At 40.9% G+C, this 23,911-nt stretch overlaps 1 protein-coding gene across 3 annotated transcripts in view; it reads left to right on the plus strand.

Annotated features, from left to right (window-relative positions):
• HECW2 (HECT, C2 and WW domain containing E3 ubiquitin protein ligase 2) overlaps positions 1-23,911 on the plus strand; it is a 243,315-nt gene that overhangs the window by 209,921 nt on the left and 9,483 nt on the right. For all 3 annotated transcript variants that reach the window (XM_066577152.1, XM_066577153.1, XM_066577154.1), the window contains 3 exons: positions 8,662-8,760; positions 9,191-9,320; positions 21,247-21,393. In XM_066577152.1, the coding sequence (XP_066433249.1) occupies positions 8,662-8,760; positions 9,191-9,320; positions 21,247-21,393 (376 nt within the window). The remainder of the gene's footprint in view (positions 1-8,661; positions 8,761-9,190; positions 9,321-21,246; positions 21,394-23,911) is intronic.

The raw sequence follows: 23,911 nt of genomic DNA on the forward strand, positions 1-23,911 counted from the left end.
TGAAAGAAACTACAGAAAAAAGCTGTGGACCTGCGCTGCTTAAAATGCCAAATCAATTGTGCATGTCTCAATAATCAATGTTTCCAAAAGAGACAAACAAAACACTTTTTATTTTATACGAGTAAAAGAAATGAGGTAACAACCTCCTCAGTTTGATATATAAAAAAATATACTTGCGGGATCCTAATACATGCGACGCGTTTCGGCGCAATATACGCCTTTATCAAGCATACAAAAACATTGACAAACATGGGTATAAATAGGACTAAGCAAATTACATACCTATTGCAAGGTATCATTCATCAAGTGTGGGTGGATTGCAGATCTTGGCGCCGTTTTGGCCAGGAAGGATGACGCATTAAGCATCTCCACGCTCAGTACGGCGCTCCGGATGTGACGTATGCGGCCGGCATCAGAGATCGTAATGTCTCTAATGTTGCTCCGGACCCCGCCTCCCTAGGTCTCATTAAGCTTAGCTCATTTCTAGCTAGGGACGCACGCCGTCATGACGTGGCTCCGTGATTTTCATCATGAAGCACAACGTAGCGCTCCCTAGCTCCAGTACGTGCCGTGATGACGAGGCTCAAGAATTGCCGAGATGGAACGCAACGCTGCGCTCCAGGGGGCGTGGAGACGGCCGATCATGTGACTTGTCGTAGCGCTATGTGTTTAATATATACATGACTATTTAAATAGAGCTACAACTTTTAGAATTAAATGCTTCATGCGGCTGATCATGAAACTTATAATGGCACTATATGCGGAGTATACATGGAGCTATTGGATGAAACTAAAACAATTTAAATTAATTATTTCATGCGTATCTTAATTTAAATCCTTTGTTATAATGATATATCAGGTTAATATGCATGAAACCAAATACCTATATAACTACAAAAAACCTAAATTATCATCATCACTTGGTGAGCATACATTACATATAAATTGTTCATAACTAACATTCATAAGATAATAATTATTATGTACATATTATAAGCCATATATAAATAAGGGTTCCTATTAATATACAAAAAACTAGCAATAATTAATAATCCGATAAAACTAATGGTAATCATTATATCCTATGATAATCTTCTAAATAGTGATATAAAATTAACTCTATACAGTAGGGTATTAATTACATATTCACATAAAATATTAATAACCAATATCATTATCTTCAAGAATAACAATTATTCAGAGCTCATCAAAAAATGCAAATCGAATAAGAAAACTCCCCATTAATATATCTATACAAAAAACATAATTATATATAAAAGTTATATCAAAATATTTTCTCCAAAGATTCATTTAAGCCTTTGGGAAACAAAGTGTCCAGCCGGAAAATCCAGAACATTTCGCGGGCTTTTAGGCGAGCAAAAGAGGCAGAAGTTATCATTTCTAATGGAGTTACTCTCAATAGAGATGCATTCTTATGGTGTCTCTCCATAAAGTGACGAGAAACGCTATGCTTTTGAAAGCCTCTCTTGATATTATATCTATGCTGGTTTATTCTGACTCTCAAAGGTTTTGTAGTCCGCCCTATATATTGTAGGTCACACGGGCATTCCAACAAGTATATCAAGAACGAAGAACTACAATTCAGAAATTGATTAATCCTCATCACCCTATTTTCCCGTTTCAGTACAATATCTTTTTTACCTTGTACCAATAGTGGACAACATTTACACCGAGTTTTCAAACATTTAAAGGTGCCTATCAGCCTATTCGGGTGTATTGGTTTTTGTTCGGCACCCCTTAATCTTTTAGGGTATGAAGGAGCCAGTATATTTTGTAAGGTCTTGTTTTTGCGATAGATGACCCTCGGTTTATCCAGTATATCAAGTTGGAGAAAGGGGTCCTGTTTCAAAATAGACCAATGTTTTCTCATGGCCTTTTCAATCTCCTTATGTTGTGTGTTATACTTTGTGATAAATAAAGGTTCTCCATTTCCAAATGTTTTCTTTGTTTTTTTTATATATATATCACCATTACTTATGTCTGGTGTTGCCCAAGGCAACTCTTGACGATTTTTTTCATATGCTGCCCTAACTAATTCTTGTGGGTAACCTTTTTGTTTAAATTTAGCTGTGAGGATCTTTGACTGTTTTTCGTAGTCTGTCAGTAACGAGCAATTTCTTCTTATTCTCTTAAATTGTCCCTGAGGTATGTTTAATTTCCAGCTTTTCTGGTGGCAACTGCCAAAATTCAGGTAGCTGTTGCAATCAGTAGGCTTAAAATGTGTCTTTGTGCTTATATAGCCATTTTTTGATGATATAACCAAATCTAAAAACACTATCTCTGTGTCATCGATATGATATGTAAAATTTAAATTAAAATCATTCTCATTCAATTCTCTAATAAAAATCTCTAGATCGCTTATTGCACCGTCCCAGATCAGGAGAATATCGTCAATAAAACGTCTATGTAAAACAATGTGATCATTCTTAAAAAATTTTTGCTCAAAATAGCCCATTAATAAATTTGCGTAACTCGGCGCAAACTTAGTACCCATGGCCGTACCGCTCGTTTGTTGGAAAAAAGTCTTATTATACATAAAATAATTGTTAGTTAATATAAAATATATTGCATCTAATAAAAAATTTTTTTGTTGTGGTGGCATCAAGGGATCCTGCTCCAAAAAATATTGTACTGCTTCTATGCCCTGATTATGGCGAATATTTGTGTACAAAGCAGTCACATCCAGACTACACCATATATAGGTACACTTCCACGGTATTTCTTTGATTGTTGCCAAGATATGGCTTGTATCTCTAATATAGGTGGGTAAAGATGTAACAAATTTCTGTAGATGTGAATCTATAAAATGCGACAAATTGCTTGTAATTGAATTAATGCCTGCAATTATTGGACGCCCCGGAGGTGTATTAATGTTCTTATGTACCTTTGGTAAAAAGTAGAAAAAAGGTACTTCGGGATTAGAAACACAAATATAATCCCTCTCTTTTTTCGTTAAGCAATTATTACCCACTGCTGCATCCACAAATGTACGTAATTTAGAAGAAATAAATGACGTGGGGTCTTTGTCCAATTTTCGATAATAAGTAGAATCTTCTAGGATACGTAGAGACTCGTCGTTATAATAATCATAATTCATAATAACGATACCCCCCCCTTTATCTGCTTTTTTTATAACAATATCGGGGTTATCTACCAAACTCTTTATTGCTATGTGGTGTTTTCTATCCAGATTATATTTCATACCTTTGTCTTTAGCGCAGAGTGTGGAAAATTCATGTAGTACATTTTGGTAAAATAAATCTATATGGTTCCCTTTGCTCTCTATTGGGAAAAAATTGCTAGGTGCTTTCAGATCTGTTAATATAGGGTCCTCAAATTTAAAGGCTCCAATTGCATCTTTTTCTTTTTCTTTATCGTTATATTCATTTTTTAATTTTTGGATGGAGAAGAAACGAGTGACAGTTAATTTCCTTATAAAATGGTTGAGATCAACGAAAAGATCAAACAAATTTGCATTTACTGACGGGCTAAACGACAAACCTTTAGCCAAAACCTCCGCCTCTTTTATCCTCAAAATGTGATTAGAAATATTGAAGATACCCAACAACCTAGCTTGCTCATTATCAATCACTGGGTCATATTGATCTTCCTTGGTTTCTTCAAGGTATTTTTCTGATTTAGACTTTGATTTTCTTCCCCCTCTTTTGCCTCTACGTCTTCGAGGTTTCGTTTCCTCGAAGACTTGGCAACTGGAAGTGGTTGATAAAATTGGAAAATTTTGCTCTTTGCCCCGATCGTATGTTGGGAGTGTACCACTCGGGGTGTCATGGGCTCCAGAAAGGGAAAAAGGGAATCTTTACTTGCATATATTCTACTAGGGGTTTTTGAATTATTTTGTATCTCTCCTATTTGGTTCTCTGTAGAAAGATTCCCTGACACCAGATCTATAAAGTCTGGTGGGGAGTCCGCCAAAGGGGATCTTAGGAGGACTCTTTCGAGGTCCACCGCATCAATAGAGTAAACCTTTTCTTTTTTACCAAAATTTTCATCCCCTGTATTTGAATTTTTGGGGGGTATTGGGGTCCTCATCATAGGTGATAGACAGAGGGAACTCTGATTTGATAGATCTATCAATGGTAGTTCTTGATTCAAATTAGGTTCTATCATTTCAGGGATACTTGAGAGTCGTGATACTCTTGTAACCTGAGTTGATTTATTCACCTTCAACTGTCTAGCTGAAGTAGGGTGAGGCCCCCGACTCTCATTAATGGTAATGTGGTTCCCATCATGATTTTTCTCACTGTTTTTATCTTTATCATTATTATTATCCTTGGTCTGCCTGTTATCAATAAGATTATTGTGGCTTTTCTTTCTATCCTCGTTCTTATTTCTGTACTTATCAGGGGTTAGGTATTTAAAACCACTATTATTAGATTTTCTAGTGTATGAATGTGATCGATTAGTGAAAATACTGGTTTTTCCAGACCAGTTCCTCCCAAATGAATTGCTTTGTGATGTATCACTCCTAATATCTGATATGTCCGGGATATTACCCTGATTTCTTTCCTCCCTCCTATATGCAGGATTATGGTAATGATATTTGTTATAATTTTGGTTAAAGTTATGATGCCTTTTCTTTGGTTTAGAATCTGCTTTTATTTTTTTGCATTCCCATGCAAAATATCTTTTTTGTGCATAATCAAATGCATCACGACCTAGTTTGTTAAATTTCCTATAAAGAATATTCTTTTCTAAACCTTCTAGTGTATTCAAGGTAAACTTAAAATCTTCATCATTACAGAAATCTGCTAAGAATACTACTCTTTGTAAGGCATCAATAATCAAACTTTTTCTTTTCGCCAAAATCTTTGCTAAGATTAAATCAGTAAACGTGCCTAACATCAATTGCCATTCTCCTGAGAAGGTACTATCCCCTTGAAATGCTGGTCCTATATTAACTCGAAGACCCCTAGGTACTTATTATCGAAAATTGGACAAAGACCCCACGTCATTTATTTCTTCTAAATTACGTACATTTGTGGATGCAGCAGTGGGTAATAATTGCTTAACGAAAAAAGAGAGGGATTATATTTGTGTTTCTAATCCCGAAGTACCTTTTTTCTACTTTTTACCAAAGGTACATAAGAACATTAATACACCTCCGGGGCGTCCAATAATTGCAGGCATTAATTCAATTACAAGCAATTTGTCGCATTTTATAGATTCACATCTACAGAAATTTGTTACATCTTTACCCACCTATATTAGAGATACAAGCCATATCTTGGCAACAATCAAAGAAATACCGTGGAAGTGTACCTATATATGGTGTAGTCTGGATGTGACTGCTTTGTACACAAATATTCGCCATAATCAGGGCATAGAAGCAGTACAATATTTTTTGGAGCAGGATCCCTTGATGCCACCACAACAAAAAAATTTTTTATTAGATGCAATATATTTTATATTAACTAACAATTATTTTATGTATAATAAGACTTTTTTCCAACAAACGAGCGGTACGGCCATGGGTACTAAGTTTGCGCCGAGTTACGCAAATTTATTAATGGGCTATTTTGAGCAAAAATTTTTTAAGAATGATCACATTGTTTTACATAGACGTTTTATTGACGATATTCTCCTGATCTGGGACGGTGCAATAAGCGATCTAGAGATTTTTATTAGAGAATTGAATGAGAATGATTTTAATTTAAATTTTACATATCATATCGATGACACAGAGATAGTGTTTTTAGATTTGGTTATATCATCAAAAAATGGCTATATAAGCACAAAGACACATTTTAAGCCTACTGATTGCAACAGCTACCTGAATTTTGGCAGTTGCCACCAGAAAAGCTGGAAATTAAACATACCTCAGGGACAATTTAAGAGAATAAGAAGAAATTGCTCGTTACTGACAGACTACGAAAAACAGTCAAAGATCCTCACAGCTAAATTTAAACAAAAAGGTTACCCACAAGAATTAGTTAGGGCAGCATATGAAAAAAATCGTCAAGAGTTGCCTTGGGCAACACCAGACATAAGTAATGGTGATATATATATAAAAAAAACAAAGAAAACATTTGGAAATGGAGAACCTTTATTTATCACAAAGTATAACACACAACATAAGGAGATTGAAAAGGCCATGAGAAAACATTGGTCTATTTTGAAACAGGACCCCTTTCTCCAACTTGATATACTGGATAAACCGAGGGTCATCTATCGCAAAAACAAGACCTTACAAAATATACTGGCTCCTTCATACCCTAAAAGATTAAGGGGTGCCGAACAAAAACCAATACACCCGAATAGGCTGATAGGCACCTTTAAATGTTTGAAAACTCGGTGTAAATGTTGTCCACTATTGGTACAAGGTAAAAAAGATATTGTACTGAAACGGGAAAATAGGGTGATGAGGATTAATCAATTTCTGAATTGTAGTTCTTCGTTCTTGATATACTTGTTGGAATGCCCGTGTGACCTACAATATATAGGGCGGACTACAAAACCTTTGAGAGTCAGAATAAACCAGCATAGATATAATATCAAGAGAGGCTTTCAAAAGCATAGCGTTTCTCGTCACTTTATGGAGAGACACCATAAGAATGCATCTCTATTGAGAGTAACTCCATTAGAAATGATAACTTCTGCCTCTTTTGCTCGCCTAAAAGCCCGCGAAATGTTCTGGATTTTCCGGCTGGACACTTTGTTTCCCAAAGGCTTAAATGAATCTTTGGAGAAAATATTTTGATATAACTTTTATATATAATTATGTTTTTTGTATAGATATATTAATGGGGAGTTTTCTTATTCGATTTGCATTTTTTGATGAGCTCTGAATAATTGTTATTCTTGAAGATAATGATATTGGTTATTAATATTTTATGTGAATATGTAATTAATACCCTACTGTATAGAGTTAATTTTATATCACTATTTAGAAGATTATCATAGGATATAATGATTACCATTAGTTTTATCGGATTATTAATTATTGCTAGTTTTTTGTATATTAATAGGAACCCTTATTTATATATGGCTTATAATATGTACATAATAATTATTATCTTATGAATGTTAGTTATGAACAATTTATATGTAATGTATGCTCACCAAGTGATGATGATAATTTAGGTTTTTTGTAGTTATATAGGTATTTGGTTTCATGCATATTAACCTGATATATCATTATAACAAAGGATTTAAATTAAGATACGCATGAAATAATTAATTTAAATTGTTTTAGTTTCATCCAATAGCTCCATGTATACTCCGCATATAGTGCCATTATAAGTTTCATGATCAGCCGCATGAAGCATTTAATTCTAAAAGTTGTAGCTCTATTTAAATAGTCATGTATATATTAAACACATAGCGCTACGACAAGTCACATGATCGGCCGTCTCCACGCCCCCTGGAGCGCAGCGTTGCGTTCCATCTCGGCAATTCTTGAGCCTCGTCATCACGGCACGTACTGGAGCTAGGGAGCGCTACGTTGTGCTTCATGATGAAAATCACGGAGCCACGTCATGACGGCGTGCGTCCCTAGCTAGAAATGAGCTAAGCTTAATGAGACCTAGGGAGGCGGGGTCCGGAGCAACATTAGAGACATTACGATCTCTGATGCCGGCCGCATACGTCACATCCGGAGCGCCGTACTGAGCGTGGAGATGCTTAATGCGTCATCCTTCCTGGCCAAAACGGCGCCAAGATCTGCAATCCACCCACACTTGATGAATGATACCTTGCAATAGGTATGTAATTTGCTTAGTCCTATTTATACCCATGTTTGTCAATGTTTTTGTATGCTTGATAAAGGCGTATATTGCGCCGAAACGCGTCGCATGTATTAGGATCCCGCAAGTATATTTTTTTATATATCAAACTGAGGAGGTTGTTACCTCATTTCTTTTACTCGTATAAAATAAAAAGTGTTTTGTTTGTCTCTTTTGGAAACATTGATTATTGAGACATGCACAATTGATTTGGCATTTTAAGCAGCGCAGGTCCACAGCTTTTTTCTGTAGTTTCTTTGAATTCATCCGACCTCCTAGGAGGAACGGAGTTACATTGTGACCCGCAGCTCTCCAGAAATTCTGGATTTTCCTGTTTATCTGTCTTTGGTATACCCTGGATAAAGTAACCTTTATAAGCACACCAGGATGTCAGGTGCAGGCATAATCACCTGAGGGTGATATGCCTTGCACCAGGTGAGTTACCACACGAGCACCTTTGTGGTACATTTACATAGTGTGTTGGCGCTCTCCGTGACCCCTATTTTCTATGTAGGGGTTGAAGAAGGGTGGAGAAAGAGTTGTATTAAGTGTTGTTAGGTAGGGATGGAGGAAGAGTAGTATCACATGTTGTTCAGCATTAGGTAAGAGTTTATTTGATACCCAATATTTTAAATAATGTAACTGTCCTGCTTTATAATATCATTTAAATTCTGGTTAGCCACTAAGTCTTCAGGTCGTTGGAGTGATTAATTTCAAATTGTATGTCTGGAGTTTCCCTATTAAAAAAAAAATTACAATATGCAATTTATTTAGTACTCTTAGGTATTACAACAGATAGACTGATCTGATGCATGTGAATGTTTTGCTCATTTATTACCCTGATTCTTTACACAATGTGCTTCCTTTCAATGAACCCCTACATTGGCTTCTGTTCCAGGTTTCGATTCAGTGGTCGTATCCTGGGACTCGCTCTTATACATCAGTACTTGTTGGACGCCTTTTTCACGCGTCCCTTTTATAAAGCCCTTCTTCGAATGTAAGTTTCCTACAAGGTATTCTGTAATATGACTGTAATTTCTGCTTCACTGCAGAGGAATGTTAACATCTGGAATAAACCCCTCTGTTAGCTGATCTGTGTAGCCTGAGCCTGAAGGCTGGTGGCAACACTTCTATTGATGGAAGGGAAACTGCACGTGCCTTCTCCAACATGAGACCGATCACAAGTGTTTCTACCACAAAGCTTGAATACAACCTAATGCTTATACTGTATATGAGAATGCATGAACTACGTCCGTGGATCCAGAAGAGGCGGGAGGTCCGGGAAGGGGGGGTTATCTGTTGTTTTCCTGCAATAGAAATGAACATGTCTGTTTTCATGAGGGGTTTTATTAGGATGAAGATGGGGGGGCAGGGGGTTCCTGCTGTCAGTCGGTACATTTATTTGTCGGGACTTTTTATAATTTCAGACTTTGTGATCTGAGTGATTTAGAGTATCTTGATGAGGAGTTCCATCAGAGTCTACAGTGGATGAAGGATAATGATATTCATGATATACTCGATCTTACTTTCACCGTAAATGAGGAAGTGTTTGGTCAGGTAAAGAAGTTCTTAAAATCCATAGTTATTTAATGATATTTTATATAGGAGTTGCACGGTGCTGGCCGTCGGCTCGATGGAGTCTCGTTCAGAACTTTGTTTGCACCCTATCAGAAGAGAAAACTATATACGATATTACAGTGATACACCGTCTGCTTGTATTCTGTTTATGCCGAAAGCAGCAAGAAAACAGCACAGCCACACGAGAAAAGCTCGGTGAATAAATACTGTACCAGAATCAAGCTCATTAGATAAACACGGCACCGGAACTAATCTCAGCACATAAATACAACACCATAACCGAACTCAGCACACAAATGAAGCACAACTAGATACAGAACTATCAGTGACAATTGTTGATCTTAAGTCACTGACAGCAAGTGCTTTACCACTCTCTAACAAGCGCTGGTGGCGTGAGTCATTGACAATAGGCACTCAATCACCCCTGGATAGGAAAGACATCAGGAGATGTGAAAGTGGTAGATAGAAAAGAATCTCAACAATATAGAACAGAGGTCCTACTATATTGTTTATTGTGATAGAGCAATACCCACCTCATCACTTGAGCCCTATTGATTTTAATTATTGTGTGACTTTTGACACATATGAGACAATAAGAGTACGCCTTTTAATTATTTAGAAATTAATAAAACTTAAAGGGGTGGTCTCGCGAAACCAAGTGGGGTTATACACTTCCGTATGGCCATATTAATGCACTTTGTAATGTACATCGTGCATTAAATATGAGCCATACAGAAGTTATTCCACTTACCTGCTCCGTTGCTAGCGTCCTCGTCTCCATGGTTCCGTCTAAATTCGCTGGCAGCTTGCTTTTTTAGACGCGCTTGCGCAGTCCGGTCTTCTCTATTCAGCACGAGCCGCTTCAGTGTGCTCCCCGCTACAGCTCTTCTGCGCATGCGCAGACGAGCTGTCACTGCTCGGGAGCGCGCTGCAGCGGCCATTCTGCACCTTCCTCTGTTAGAGGAAGGTGCAGAAACTGGAGCTGCCCAGCGGAGAAGCCCAGCCCAGCAGCCCCGAGAAGCGTCCCAGGTAAGTGATGGGTCGGGGGGAGGCTGCCGCTGCGCCGGGGGAACTAGCGCTGCGCCGGGGGAACTAGCGCTAGGCCGGGGGGGGCTGCCGCTAGGCCGGGGGGGCTGTCGCTGCGATGGGGGGGGCTGTCGCTAGGCCGGGGGGGCTGTCGCTGCGATGGGGGGGCTGTCGCTAGGCCGGGGGGGGCTGCCGCTAGGCCGGGGGGGGCTGCCGCCAGGCCGGGGGAACTAGCGCTGGGCTCCGGGGCCTTCACCTGGGCTGAGGGTCTAGCGCTGGGGAGCCGGGGGCTAGCGCCGGTTACCTGCTGCCTGGCGGTGGGCGTCTGGTCGGCGGCTGCGGGGCGTCTGGTCGGCGGCTGCGATGCGTCCGGTTGCCATGGAGACACAGCTGGCGGCGTCTCGGGAGCGCGCACGTCGGGCTGCAGCGAGCGACGGGGAAAGAGCCGGCGGCCATCTTGAGAAAACTTTTATAAGTTGCTGAAACGCTGGAACGGTAAGTACAAACCAGCTAGAAATGTCATTTACAGGGGGGCTTAGTAATGTGTACTTAATGGGGGGGACTGGGCAAAAAAAAAATTTAACTGCTTCCTCGAGACATCTCCTTTAAGATTTGTGGTCCTTTCGGTGACAGTTTCAATAAATTTAAAAGGATTCTACTGCTACGGTGATAATTTTGATCTATAATGGCAGGCTTTTTGACAGGAGGCATAGATATCGCCCCCTGGCTTGCGGAGGCAAAACGGTATTCTCTGACAAAAATATGGAGGCACATCTACACACGAACTCCATTAATCAAGCATTTAAGAATTTGACTAAGACATATAAGGACTTTGTAAGGTCCTGGTGGGAAGTCCAGGGGCTGTCAAATTATATAGAGAATAAAATCGTACCCCGAGGCCTACAAATTCAAATATCTCCACCCCCTAGATTGAGAAATGGTCCCTTTATGGAGAAGTGGCACAAGGAATCAGTGGAGAGCTCGCTAAAACTGATGAACCTCCTACTTGAAGAAGAGAAATTAAACTTAGAAAAGAACAAGAGCAGTCTGGATGATCAAATTAAGGAGGTACAAAAATTCAGCGGGGAAGCAGAATTTGAAAAGAGGGAACATACATTAAAAATAACGATAGACAAATATACGGGCTTCCTGAAAGAGAGAAAACACTTTCAGTACAATAGAGATCTAAAAGACTTTTACCGACAATCGAGCCTTTGAAATAAGAACGTATACAGAATCGGAAATGAGCTCGTCCGAAGGGGAGGCATTAGGCAGCGAACGCTCCATGAGGGGTGTCTTCTCAAATAGGGGCAAAGCGAGAGGGGGAGGTCGAGGAAGGGCACGCGGTAGAGGCAGAAATCGTTCCAATGAAAGGCATTTTTTAGGGCAACCTATAATACAGTATATGACCAGAAACAGAGGTGGGACAGGAGTCATTCCCCCGCAATAAATAGGACTATACACAACATGCCCAAAGTGCCCTTAAAATCTGGACCGTCACTACCGCCAAGACTCTCATCTAATGTACCACCCGTACCGACTGAGACAGCAATTAATATGGGGACCACTAGAGTAGCATCACTTAATGGTTCAAATGAAAATACCATATCCCCACCAGGAGTACCAGTATCCTCAGGGGAGGAAGAACTACAAATAATGAATCTGTCATCGAGAGAACTATTGGAGGACGAGAAGTCTGTTCTGAAAAAGGGATTAACGTTTATTCCAACGAATAAATATGATGCATTCATCTGGACACGCGGTATATCATCATTCCTACGCAAATTGCGTTGGAGGAAGTATTTCTCATTACAAGATGGAAAAAAGTGTCAAGAGCTAGGGTTAAACTTCAGTGATTTGGAAGCCCTTAGGACTTTGGAAGCTCTTGAGGATGAAAACACCAGGATCCCTGGTAGTGGACCCTTCACAGATTTAAGACCCAAAAACAGCAACCCAGCACCAATAGGTGAAACCCCCTTTATTGATCTATTTGAGGGGATGGTCAATGAGGAGTTGGCAAGACTGGGTAAGGAGAAGGTGTTTAAATATCAGAATCTGACTACCTGTGAAAAAAGGCCCTAGTGACACGAAGATTATCATTAAGCCCTCCGATAAGGGGGGCAATATTGTCATAATGGACCTGGAGAAGTACAAGAAAATGTGTATGGACATCTTAAAGGACAGACAAAATTATGAGATTCTACCAGGGGATCCAACAGATAGATTCCAAAGCGAACTGAAGGACATCTTAACATCAGCAAAGGAAGAAGGACTGCTGGGAGAGAAAGAGTTCCAGGCCCTCTACCCTCAAAACCCTCAAACGGCTACCTTTTACAGTTTGCCCAAGGTGCATAAGGGCCTATTACCGTTAAAAGGTAGACCGATTGTGTCAGGTATTGATAGCCTCACACAGGGAGCAAGTAAATACCTAGATAAGATACTTAATCCATTCGTTGAGGCTTTACCTACATACATTCAGGATACGACAGATGTCCTCAGAAAATTACAAGGGTTGTCCTTATCATCTGAAACCAAACTAGCTAGCTTGGACGTAGAGGCACTCTACAGCTCGATACCCCATGAGGGGGGCCTCTACGCCACCAAGTACTATCTTGACCAAAGAGGGATACAGTACCGACCTCATAACCATCTGCTACTCCAACTCCTCTCATTCGTACTGCAAAGAAATTTCTTCCTCTTCGAAGGGAGACACTTCCACCAGCTCAGGGGCACAGCTATGGGGAGCCCTTGTGCCCCCAGCTATGCAAATCTGTACCTGGGCTGGTGGGAGGAAACAACTGTCTTCAGCGAAGAGAATGAGGAGTGGACGTCATCTGTGGACCTTTGGATTAGCTTCATAGATGACGTCCTTATACTGTGGACCGGATCCGAAGAAAAGTTTTGGAGTTCGTCCAACGCCTGAATAGTAACAACTTGAACTTGTTTTTTACGGCAGAGATTAACTCAACATCCATCAATTTCTTGGATCTACGCATTGAAAAAACCGAAAGAGGGACATTAGAAACAATCTAATCTTTTGAAAGTCCACCGCAACGAATGCCTTGTTACATTACAACAGTCATCATCCAATACCCCTGAAGAAGGGAATTCCAAAGGGGCAAATGATTAGAACCCGAAGGAATTGTTCCCAGGAGGAAGACTTTCAGGAAAAGATACAGCAGATGGCACGTCGCTTCGAAGTGAGAGGCTATCCAAGGGAAGTGATTTCAACAGCGAGTGATCACGTAAGAAACCTGGATAGGGAAACCTTGTTACAACAGAAGAATAGTAAAGAAGGAGACGGCAAAATACGGGTAATCGGTACTTATGACGACCATTCAGCTGAAGTTAGACAAATCCTAAACAAACATTGGGGAATTCTTTTGAAAGATAAAGATTTAGTGCAATATCTACCCGAAAGACCCCTGATAACCTTTAAAAGGGGTAGGAACTTAAGGGATCGATTGGTCAGGAGCCATTTATCAACACCAAACCCACTTCAAACATGGATAACAGGTAATCCACCAAGAGGCTTCTTTAGATGCTCAGGCTGTAAGGCATGCAAATATATGCAAAGAGGATCATCTTTTATAAGCTCGGCAACTAGGAAAGTATACAACATACGTGATTACATCAGCTGCAAGACTAGTGGTGTTGTCTATGTAGCATCGTGTCCCTGTCCCCTCGATTATGTAGGGAAAACAACCCAACAATTGCGCAGGAGGGTATTAGCGCACATAGGGAACATAAATCGGGGGGAGCAGACTAGCGTGGCAAACCATATCAGGGACAAGCATGGAAATAACCCAGATGCGCTTACCTTCCGGGCGATTTAAGTGATCAAGCCAAATGGACGGAGAGGAAACCTGGACCGAAAGCTTTTACAAAAAGAGTGCGGATGGATATATAGGTTGGAAACCATCCACCCTAAAGGCATGAATGAATGTCTTTCATTCGCATCCTTTGTCTGAGCCATTATAATATAATATAATAAAAATGAAGCCATAATGAACAGGTGGTGTTTGGAGACTTATGATATAATATAATGGAAACTGGAATGGAATTATTAAATAAGGGGAAATGAGTTTATTATTAAATCTGTAAAAATCATGTAATAAATAAGATCATAGCGATCTGCGAAAATCTATGGGCTAACTGTTAAGTGATATTACATGCCACAAAATCAGTAATTTACTGACATTTTTACATGCTATTCACAAATAGGGAATAGAAAATATGAATCATTACCAGCAAGAAAGCAGATTCTCTATTAAGATCAAAATAACCTTTTCTCCTCCAAATAATGAGCAATACATCTTATTATGTCTCCCATTGACCCGTTTGGGAGAAGAGAGAGGAGACCAAAGTCACCTCCAAAAAAGAGTTGACATGAAGTTTAATTCTATTTGTTCATTAAAATTAATGACATGAACACAGCAATGTACTTCAATATTTATAAGGTATGTGCTTCCATAACACTATCTTGGGATTGCACAAATAAATCTCCTTATGCATATGAGACATTGATCCCAAATACTACTTCTGATGAATGAATGAAACGTTCCTACCTGGAGAGAAAATCCCCTGTATAGTCATAAGTGCGATGTTGAGAAATATAGAAAAACACAGAGAAAATGTTTTGCCATACATGAAATGAGGCGGTGGACTAATAAGGCCTTGTAGCATCCATTATAATTTCATGCTGTAGTCTATAGTATGCCAGTTGCTATGTTAACACATAACTCGACATACAAATAAGTCATGTGATCGGAGTGCTTCGCGCGACATACCCCCTAGAATGCTACCGGACTAAGGGACCGGCCGCTTGGGATGACACACTTCGTTAGAAGTTTCTCTGAGACGAATATAACAGTGGGGTAAACATAAAAAACCTCCCGCACGTCACATGATCATGTGACTGGACAGTCGGGTGTACACACCTCCCGCACGTCACAGGATCATGTGACTGAACGGCCAGAACGTATCCTTGTGCGCTGCGATCCCTGATATATTCCTATGTGACAGTCGGGTGAATACATACACACCCTCTGTGCGCTGCGATCCCTGGCATATTCCTGTGTGACAGTTGGGTGAATATATACACACCCTCTGTATCTCACAGGATCATGGGACCGGACAGTCAGGTTAACACACCCCCCGCACGTCACAGTATCACGTGATCGGGCTGCCAGGACGGAGCGGTGTACGCTGCGTTCCATGGTACGTCAATAGAGTACGTGATCAGACGGCTGGGAGGCAACGTTTAAACATGCACATACAAATGAGCGCTATGCAAATGCGAAACATGACAGGCTACAGTTTGATTGGCTCCTACAAGACAAGCGCCGCCCATGGGAAGGCGGAGCCTCGGGTATAAGAACCCTTGGAATAGCAATACATACCATCTCTGCTCATTTGACACTGACAGCCTGAGAGGCTGGTTATGCTAGGTTAGCTCCATCCTGAGGAAACAACCATCTCCAAGGTTGTGGAAACGCGTTGATGGAGATGGAGGGATAGGCTCCATGGGCCGATTCTCTTCTTGAAAAACTAATCTATATGGTGGTTGTGTATCTATCATAATGCAACCTACCTATATACATGAAAAATAAAAAATAGAGACGATCATCATCAATCTAGCTGGCAGCTGTTAGTCTATCACAACAGACTGCATATATAGAGACAGAGACTATTACCTGAAGGGGCATTGATGTAGGTGATAGCCTATAACTAATTCTAGGCTACTACCAAACCTTCTGTGTGTATTCAACCCCGGCTCTTTAACCCCAAAGGGATGAATATAGCTTATAAATGAAAATTAGGCTGTTCTATTAAATTCAGCTACTATCCCCCTGCACCTTATATATGCTCTCTCTATACTAATTGTTTATATAAGTGGCAGCGATACATCTCCTGAACATCGCCTACTTATAAGTATGAGAGATAACATATTTAAAGGACATCATCATCTGGAAAAACTTATTTGTACCCTTGATAGCCATTAATGGCTTCATTCGGTTGCACTCATCATCTGTGTACAATTGCATGAGCTACAAGAAATGAATAGTCCACGTGATGGGTTACAGATATAAGGAAGTGTCATAGAGTATTAAGCGAACATAAGCTTGATACATCAAGTTGTAAGAAAGTACACTTTAGATTCGACACCTAATGGTGATACATCGAGGTGACTTTTGAAAGAAAAACCAGTCACCTAAACACCGTCCTAAAAAGAACATACATTACCTCAGCAATTACTGATGAGCAACCGTTATAAATGATACCTAGAGGTGGCAATATAAATGATACCTAGAGGTGGCAATAAAAATAAATGTGTTTGCCAGGAACAACAATAAGGACAATGGTCTATTGACCCTAAATAATAAACACCTTTGTACCGTGACCAACTTGAGAATAAGAACAACTATAGATGTCCGATCTACCTTTAGACATAGAATAAGAGGTGTTGAAACATATAGGGATATTGATGTATAGATGAGCACAACTAGATACAGAACTATCAGTGACAATTGTTGATCTTAAGTCACTGACAGCAAGTGCTTTACCACTCTCTAACAAGCGCTGGTGGCGTGAGTCATTGACAGTAGGCACTCAATCACCCCTGGATAGGAAAGACATCAGGAGATGTGAAAGTGGTAGATAGAAAAGAATCTCAACAATATAGAACAGAGGTCCTACTATATTGTTTATTGTGATAGAGCAATACCCACCTCATCACTTGAGCCCTATTGATTTTAATTATTGTGTGACTTTTGACACATATGAGACAATAAGAGTACGCCTTTTAATTATTTAGAAATTAATAAAACTTAAGATTTGTGGTCCTTTCGGTGACAGTTTCAATAAATTTAAAAGGATTCTACTGCTACGGTGATAATAGTACCAGAACTGAGCTTAGTATATAAATACAGCACCAGAACCAAGTTCAGTACATAAATACAGCACCGGAACCAAGTTCAGTACATAAATACAGCAGCAGAACCAAGCTCAGTATATAAATACACCACCAGAACCAAGTTCAGTACATAAATACAGCACCAGAACCAAGTTCAGTACATAAATACAGCACCAGAACCAAGTTCAGTACATAAATACAGCACCAGAACCAAGTTCAGTACATAAATACAGCACCAGAACCAAGTTCAGTACATAAATACAGCACCAGAACCAAGTTCAGTACATAAATACAGCACCAGAACCAAGTTCAGTACATAAATACAGCACCAGAACCAAGCTCAGTATATAAATACAGCACCAGAACCAAGTTCAGTACATAAATACAGCACCAGAACCATGTTAAATACATAAATACAGCACCAGAACCAAGCTCAATACATAAATACAGCACCAGAACCAAGCTCAATACATAAATACAGCACCAGAATCAAGCTCAATACATAAAGAAAGCACCAGAACCATGTTCAATACATAAATACAGCACCAGAACCAAGCTTAATACATAAAAACAACACCAGAACCAAGTTCAGTATATAAATACAGCACCAGAACCAAGCTCAGTATATAAATACAGCACCAGAACCAAGTTCAGTATATAAATACAGCACCAGAACCAAGCTCAGTATATAAATACAGCACCAGAACGAAGCTCAGTTTATAAATACAGCACCAGAACCAAGTTGAGTAGATAAATACAGCACCATACCCAAGTTCAGTACATAAATACAGCACCAGAACCATGTTAAATGCATAAAAACAGCACCAGAACCAAGCTCAGTATATAAATACAGCACCAGAACCAAGCTCAGTATATAAATACAGCACCAGAACCAAGCTCAGTATATAAATACTGCACCAAAACCGAGTTCAGTATATAAGTACAGCACCAGAACCAAGCTCAGTATATAAATACAGCTCCAGAACCAAGCTCAGTACATAAATACAGCAACAGAACTAAGCTCAGTATATAAATACAGCACCAGAACCAAGCTCAGTACATAAATACAGCACCAGAACCAAGCTCAATACATAAATACAGCACCACAGCCAAGTTCAGTATATAAATACAGCAACAGAACCAAGCTCAATACATAAATACAGCACCAGAACCAAGTTTAGTATATAAATACAGCACCAGAACCAAGCTCAGTACATAAATACAGCACCAGAACCAAGCTCAGTATATAAATATAGCACCATAACCAAGCTCAGTATATAACTATAGCACCAGAACCAAGCTCAATACACAAATACAGCACCAGAACCAAGTTCAGTACATAAATACAGCACCAGAACCAAGCTCAATACATAAATACAGCACCAGAACCAAGCTCAATACATAAATACAGCACCAGAACCAAGCTCACTATATAAATGCAGCACCATACCCAAGTTCAGTATATAAATACAGCACCAGAACCAAGTTCATTATATAAATACAACACCAGAACCAAGTTCAGTACATAAATACAGCACCAGGACCATGTTCAATACATAAATACAGCACAAGAACAAAGCTCAGTACATAAATACAGCACCAGAACCAAGCTCGGTATATAAATACAGCACCATAACCAAGCTCAGTATATAAATACAGCACCAGAACTAAGCTCAGTATATAAATACAGCACCAGAACCAAGCTCAATACAGCACCAGAACCAAGTTCAGTACATAAATACAGCACCAGAACCAAGCTCAGTATATATATATACAGCACCAGAACCAAGCTCAGTATATATATATACAGCACCAGAACCAAGTTCAGTATATAAATACAGCACCAGAACCAAGTTCAGTATATAAATACAGCACCAGAACCAAGTTCAGTATATAAATACAGCACCAGAACCAAGTTCAGTATATAAATACAGCACCTGAACCATGTTCAGTACATAAATACAGCAACAGAACCAAGTATAGTACATAAATACAGCAACAGAACCAAGTTCAGTACATAAATAAAGCACAAGAACCAAGCTCAGTAAATAAATACAGCACCAGAACCAAGCTCAGTATAGAGGTACAGCACCAGAACCAAGTTCAGTATATAAATACAGCACAAGAACCAAGCTCAGTATATAAATACAGCACCAGAACCAAGTTCAGTATATAAGTACAGCACCAATAACAAGTTCAGTACATAAATAAAGCACCAGAACCAAGTTCAGTACATAAATGCAGCCCAAGAACAAAGCTCAGTATATAAATACAGCACCATAACCAAGCTCCGTATATAAATACAGCACCAGAACCAAGCTCAGTATATAAATACAGCACCAGATCCAAGTTCAGTACATAAATACAGCACCAGAACTAAGCTCAGTATATAAATACAGCGCGAGAATTAAGTTCAGTACACAAATACAGCACCAGAACCAAGTTCAGTACACAAATACAGCACCAGAACCAAGTTCAGTACACAAATACAGCACCAGAACCAAGTTCAGTACATAAATACAGCACCAGAACCAGATTCACTACAAAAATACAGCACCAGAACCAAGTTCAGTACACAAATACAGCACCAGAACCAAGTTCAGTACATAAATACAGCACCAGAACCAGATTCACTACATAAATACAGCACCAGAACCAATTTCAGTACATAAATACAGCACCGAAATCAAGCTCAGTATATAAATACAGCACCAGAACTAAGCTCAGTATATAAACACAGCACCAGAACCAAGTTCAGTACATAAATACAGCACCAGAACCAAGTTCAGTACATAAATACAGCACCAGAACCAAGTTCAGTACATAAATACAGCACCAGAACCAAGTTCAGTACATAAATACAGCACCAGAACCAAGTTCAGTACATAAATACCGCACCAGAACCAAGTTCAGTACATAAATACCGCACCAGAACCAAGTTCACTACATAAATACAGCACCAGAACCAAGTTCAGTACATAAATACAGCACCAGAATCAAGCTCAGTATATAAATACAGCACCAGAACCATTTTCATTATATAAATACAGCACCAGAACCAATTTCAGTATATAAATACAGCACCAGAACCAAGTTCACTACATAAATACAGCACCAGAACCAAGTTCACTACATAAATACAGCACCAGAACCAAGTTCACTACATAAATACAGCACCAGAACCAAGTTCACTACATAAATACAGCACCAGAACCATGCTCAGTTATAAATACAGCACCAGAACCAAGTTCAATACATAAATACAGCACCAGAACCAAGAACACAACATACATAGAGTAGCTGAACTAAGCATTTTTGTTGTGATGACAGTAATGGACTGACAGTGGTACCTTGGGACGTCACAGGGAAGGAGGCAATGCTAGAAGGGAGATGACTCATAGCTCCATAAAATGATGGTAAAACATCATCCAGCCTACATGTGCCCTGTGTCCCCCACTACCAGCTGGTGGCCGGCGTCCTGTGTGACAATGGGTGTCATGTGAAGTTGAGGATGGCCATGGCGTTGAATGAAACAGAATGACTCTGTATATATCAAAATGTATAATAGTGGAAGAAGTATAACTCGTACACGGTGCTGTCTTGTGACTACGCAGTAGAGCAGCGTGTAGGATATATATATATACATTGAGAGCATGTGGAAATAGTGTGTGTGAAGCTGGTCTACAATATAATGGCTGCCATTGGACTGACTCACACAAGGCGTATTTCCAGGAGGTGTGTAGGGTCCCTTACTGTCCAGCTGAATGCTACGCCCGGTACGTCACCGCTGCTTCTGGAAGCTGTCAGCCATATTAGTTCCCAGCTGCTGGCCAACAACTTCTTTCCTCTGTTTGGTTTCCCCAGTTTGGATGGACAGTCTATATAGTGACAAGTAATGGGATACAATCTGCGTAAATATGATGTATATTCCAAAATATGTCATCAAAATATTTCTTTCCCAAGATTACAGAGCGCGAACTGAAGCCAGGAGGCGCGAACATCGTAGTGACCGAGAAGAATAAGAAGGAGTACATCGAAAAAATGGTGAAATGGAGGATAGAAAGAGGAGTGGTCCAGCAGACGGAGAGCCTGGTGCGCGGCTTCTATGAGGTAGATTGGCTTCAATATGTAAATTCAAGTTCTTACAATGGACCGTTGTACAAAAAAGGAACGCCGTCCCGGACTAAAATCACATATTATATTGTGTGTATAAACAATCATAAAACAGGCGAAGCAACACACCTACAATATGAAAAGTATAAAACGATTACTGATGGGAGAGAACGGAGGGCATATATGTGTACAGGCAGATATATATATATATATAATGTTTAACCTATATGTAGATAGAAGTCTGATACCCATACAGATACTGAGTCAGCAAACAGTCCATGTCTACCTGATTGGCAGGATGCTACACATTGACTATTTCCTGACGTGCTTTTTTGTTCACTACGCCTCCCTAAAAATTGCAACAAAAGTGATCAAAAAAACCATATGTACCCAAAAATGTGCCAATAAAACTGGAGCTCATCACGCAAGAAACACACAGGCCCCACAGAGCTCCGTCCGGGAAAATACAAACGTTTGGGGATTTTTAATGCTAAAAAAATCTCTATATATTTAAAAAAAAAGAAAACAAAAACTTTTATTCTGCAAACCCGGAAAAACCTAAAAAGGCGTACAATTTTGGTGTCGGCGTAATCGTACCGACTCGAAGAAAAACATCATCTTGTCATCAATGCTGCATGATTAACGCTGTAAAATAAAACCCGCAAAGAACAACGGCGGGCCTCGTGTGTTTTCTCTCTCTGCCCTCCAAAAATAATTTGTAAAAGTTACACAATGTATTATATGGCACCAATGAGCCCTCCAGCCCGACACAAAAGACAGCCCTCATACGGCCGACGGAAAGATAAAGCTTATGGATTTTGAAAAATAGAGATTAAAATCCCCAAAAATCGTTGTGTGCTTAGAACGAAAAAACGTTGAGTCACCAAGGGGTTAAAGCCAACACTAGGAGGGGATCCATAATGAAGGAAGAGTATGTCGGCATGCAGCAGATTTGTTAGACTAGATATCCCTTCCATACTTCTGAATGGCGTTCCTCCGGATCTCAGCGAACCCCGTTCAGATACACGGGACAACTGCAAACCTTTCTGCACAATGTCCGACCCCCGCAGCAGGTGCTCTAAGGAAGGAGCCCCACGCCGCACCAGCAGCAGGTGCTCTAAGGAAGAAGCCCCAACGCCGCACCCGCAGTAGGTGCTCTAAGGAGGAAGCCGCAGCGCCGCACCCGCTGCAGGTGCTCTAAGGAAGAAGCCCCAATGCCGCACCTGCAGCAGGTGCTCTAAGGAAGAAGCCCCAACGCCGCACCCGCAGCAGGTGCTCTAAGGAAGAAGCCATAACGCCGCACCTGCAGCAGGTGCTCTAAGGAAGGAGCCCCAACGCCGCACCCGCAGCAGGTGCTCTAAGGAAGAAGCCCCAACGCCGCACCCGCAGCTGGTGCTCTAAGAAAGAAGCCCCAACGCCGCAGCAGGTGCTCTAAGGAAGAAGCCCCAACGCCGCACCCGCAGCAGGTGTTCTAAGGAAGAAGCCCCAACGCTGCACCCGTAGCAGCTGCTCGAAGGAAGAAGCCCCAACTCCGCAGCAGGTGCTCGAAGGAAGAAGCCCCAACTCCGCACCTGCAGCAGGTGCTCTAAGGAAGAAGCCCCAATGCCGCACCCTCAGCAGGTGCTCGAAGGAAGAAGCCCCAACGCCGCACCCGCAGCAAGTGCTCTCAGGAAGAAGCCCCAACGCCGCACCCGCAGCAGGTGTCTAAGGAAGAAGCCCCAACGCCGCAGCAGGTGCTCGAAGGAAGAAACACCAACTCCACACCCGCAGCAGGTGCTCTAAGGAAGTACCCCAACTCCGCACCCGCAGCAGGTGCTTTAAGGAAGTACCCCAACTCCGCACCTGCAGCAGGTGCTCTCAGGAATAAGCCCCAACACCGCACCCGCAGCAGGTGCGTAAGAAAGAAGCCCCAACGCCGCACCCGCAGCAGCTGCTCTAAGGAAGAAGCCCCAACGCCGCACCCGCAGCAGGTGCTCTAAGGAAGAAGCCCCAACGCCGCACCCGCAGCAGGTGCTCTAAGGAAGAAGCCCCAACGCCGCACCCGCAGCAGGTGCTCTAAGAAAGAAGCCCCAACTCCGCACCCGCAGCAGGTGCTCTAAGGAAGAAGCCCCAACTCCGCACCCGCAGTAGGTGCTCTAAGGAAGTATGCAGATGATCAGCTGTTTGCAGGAGTGTGATGAGACGCTTTCTATGCCGCACAGCGGGGAATGTCTTCTGAATTATTTATTTCACTTGTTGAAGTGTAACTAACTTTCTGACAAACTTCTGACATGTCATAGTGACTTCTCAGAAGTTTTGATTAGTGCGCTCCCGGGCCTGATCCCCCCACCAATCACAGGCAGAAGCGCTCATCTGAGCACTGGGCTCATTCAGCACTCCCCCCCCCACGATAAGCTGTGTATGCGCTACATAGAAAGTCTGTGAGTGTGTGCACTGCTAGCTGAATGGGCACAGCGCTTCTGTGGGGGTCTCACCAATCAAAACTTTTCGAATGTCACTTTCATATGTCAGAAGT

Source organism: Eleutherodactylus coqui, chromosome 8 (genome assembly GCF_035609145.1).
Source record: "Eleutherodactylus coqui strain aEleCoq1 chromosome 8, aEleCoq1.hap1, whole genome shotgun sequence".
In the NCBI taxonomy this organism is placed as follows: Eukaryota; Metazoa; Chordata; class Amphibia; order Anura; family Eleutherodactylidae; genus Eleutherodactylus; species Eleutherodactylus coqui.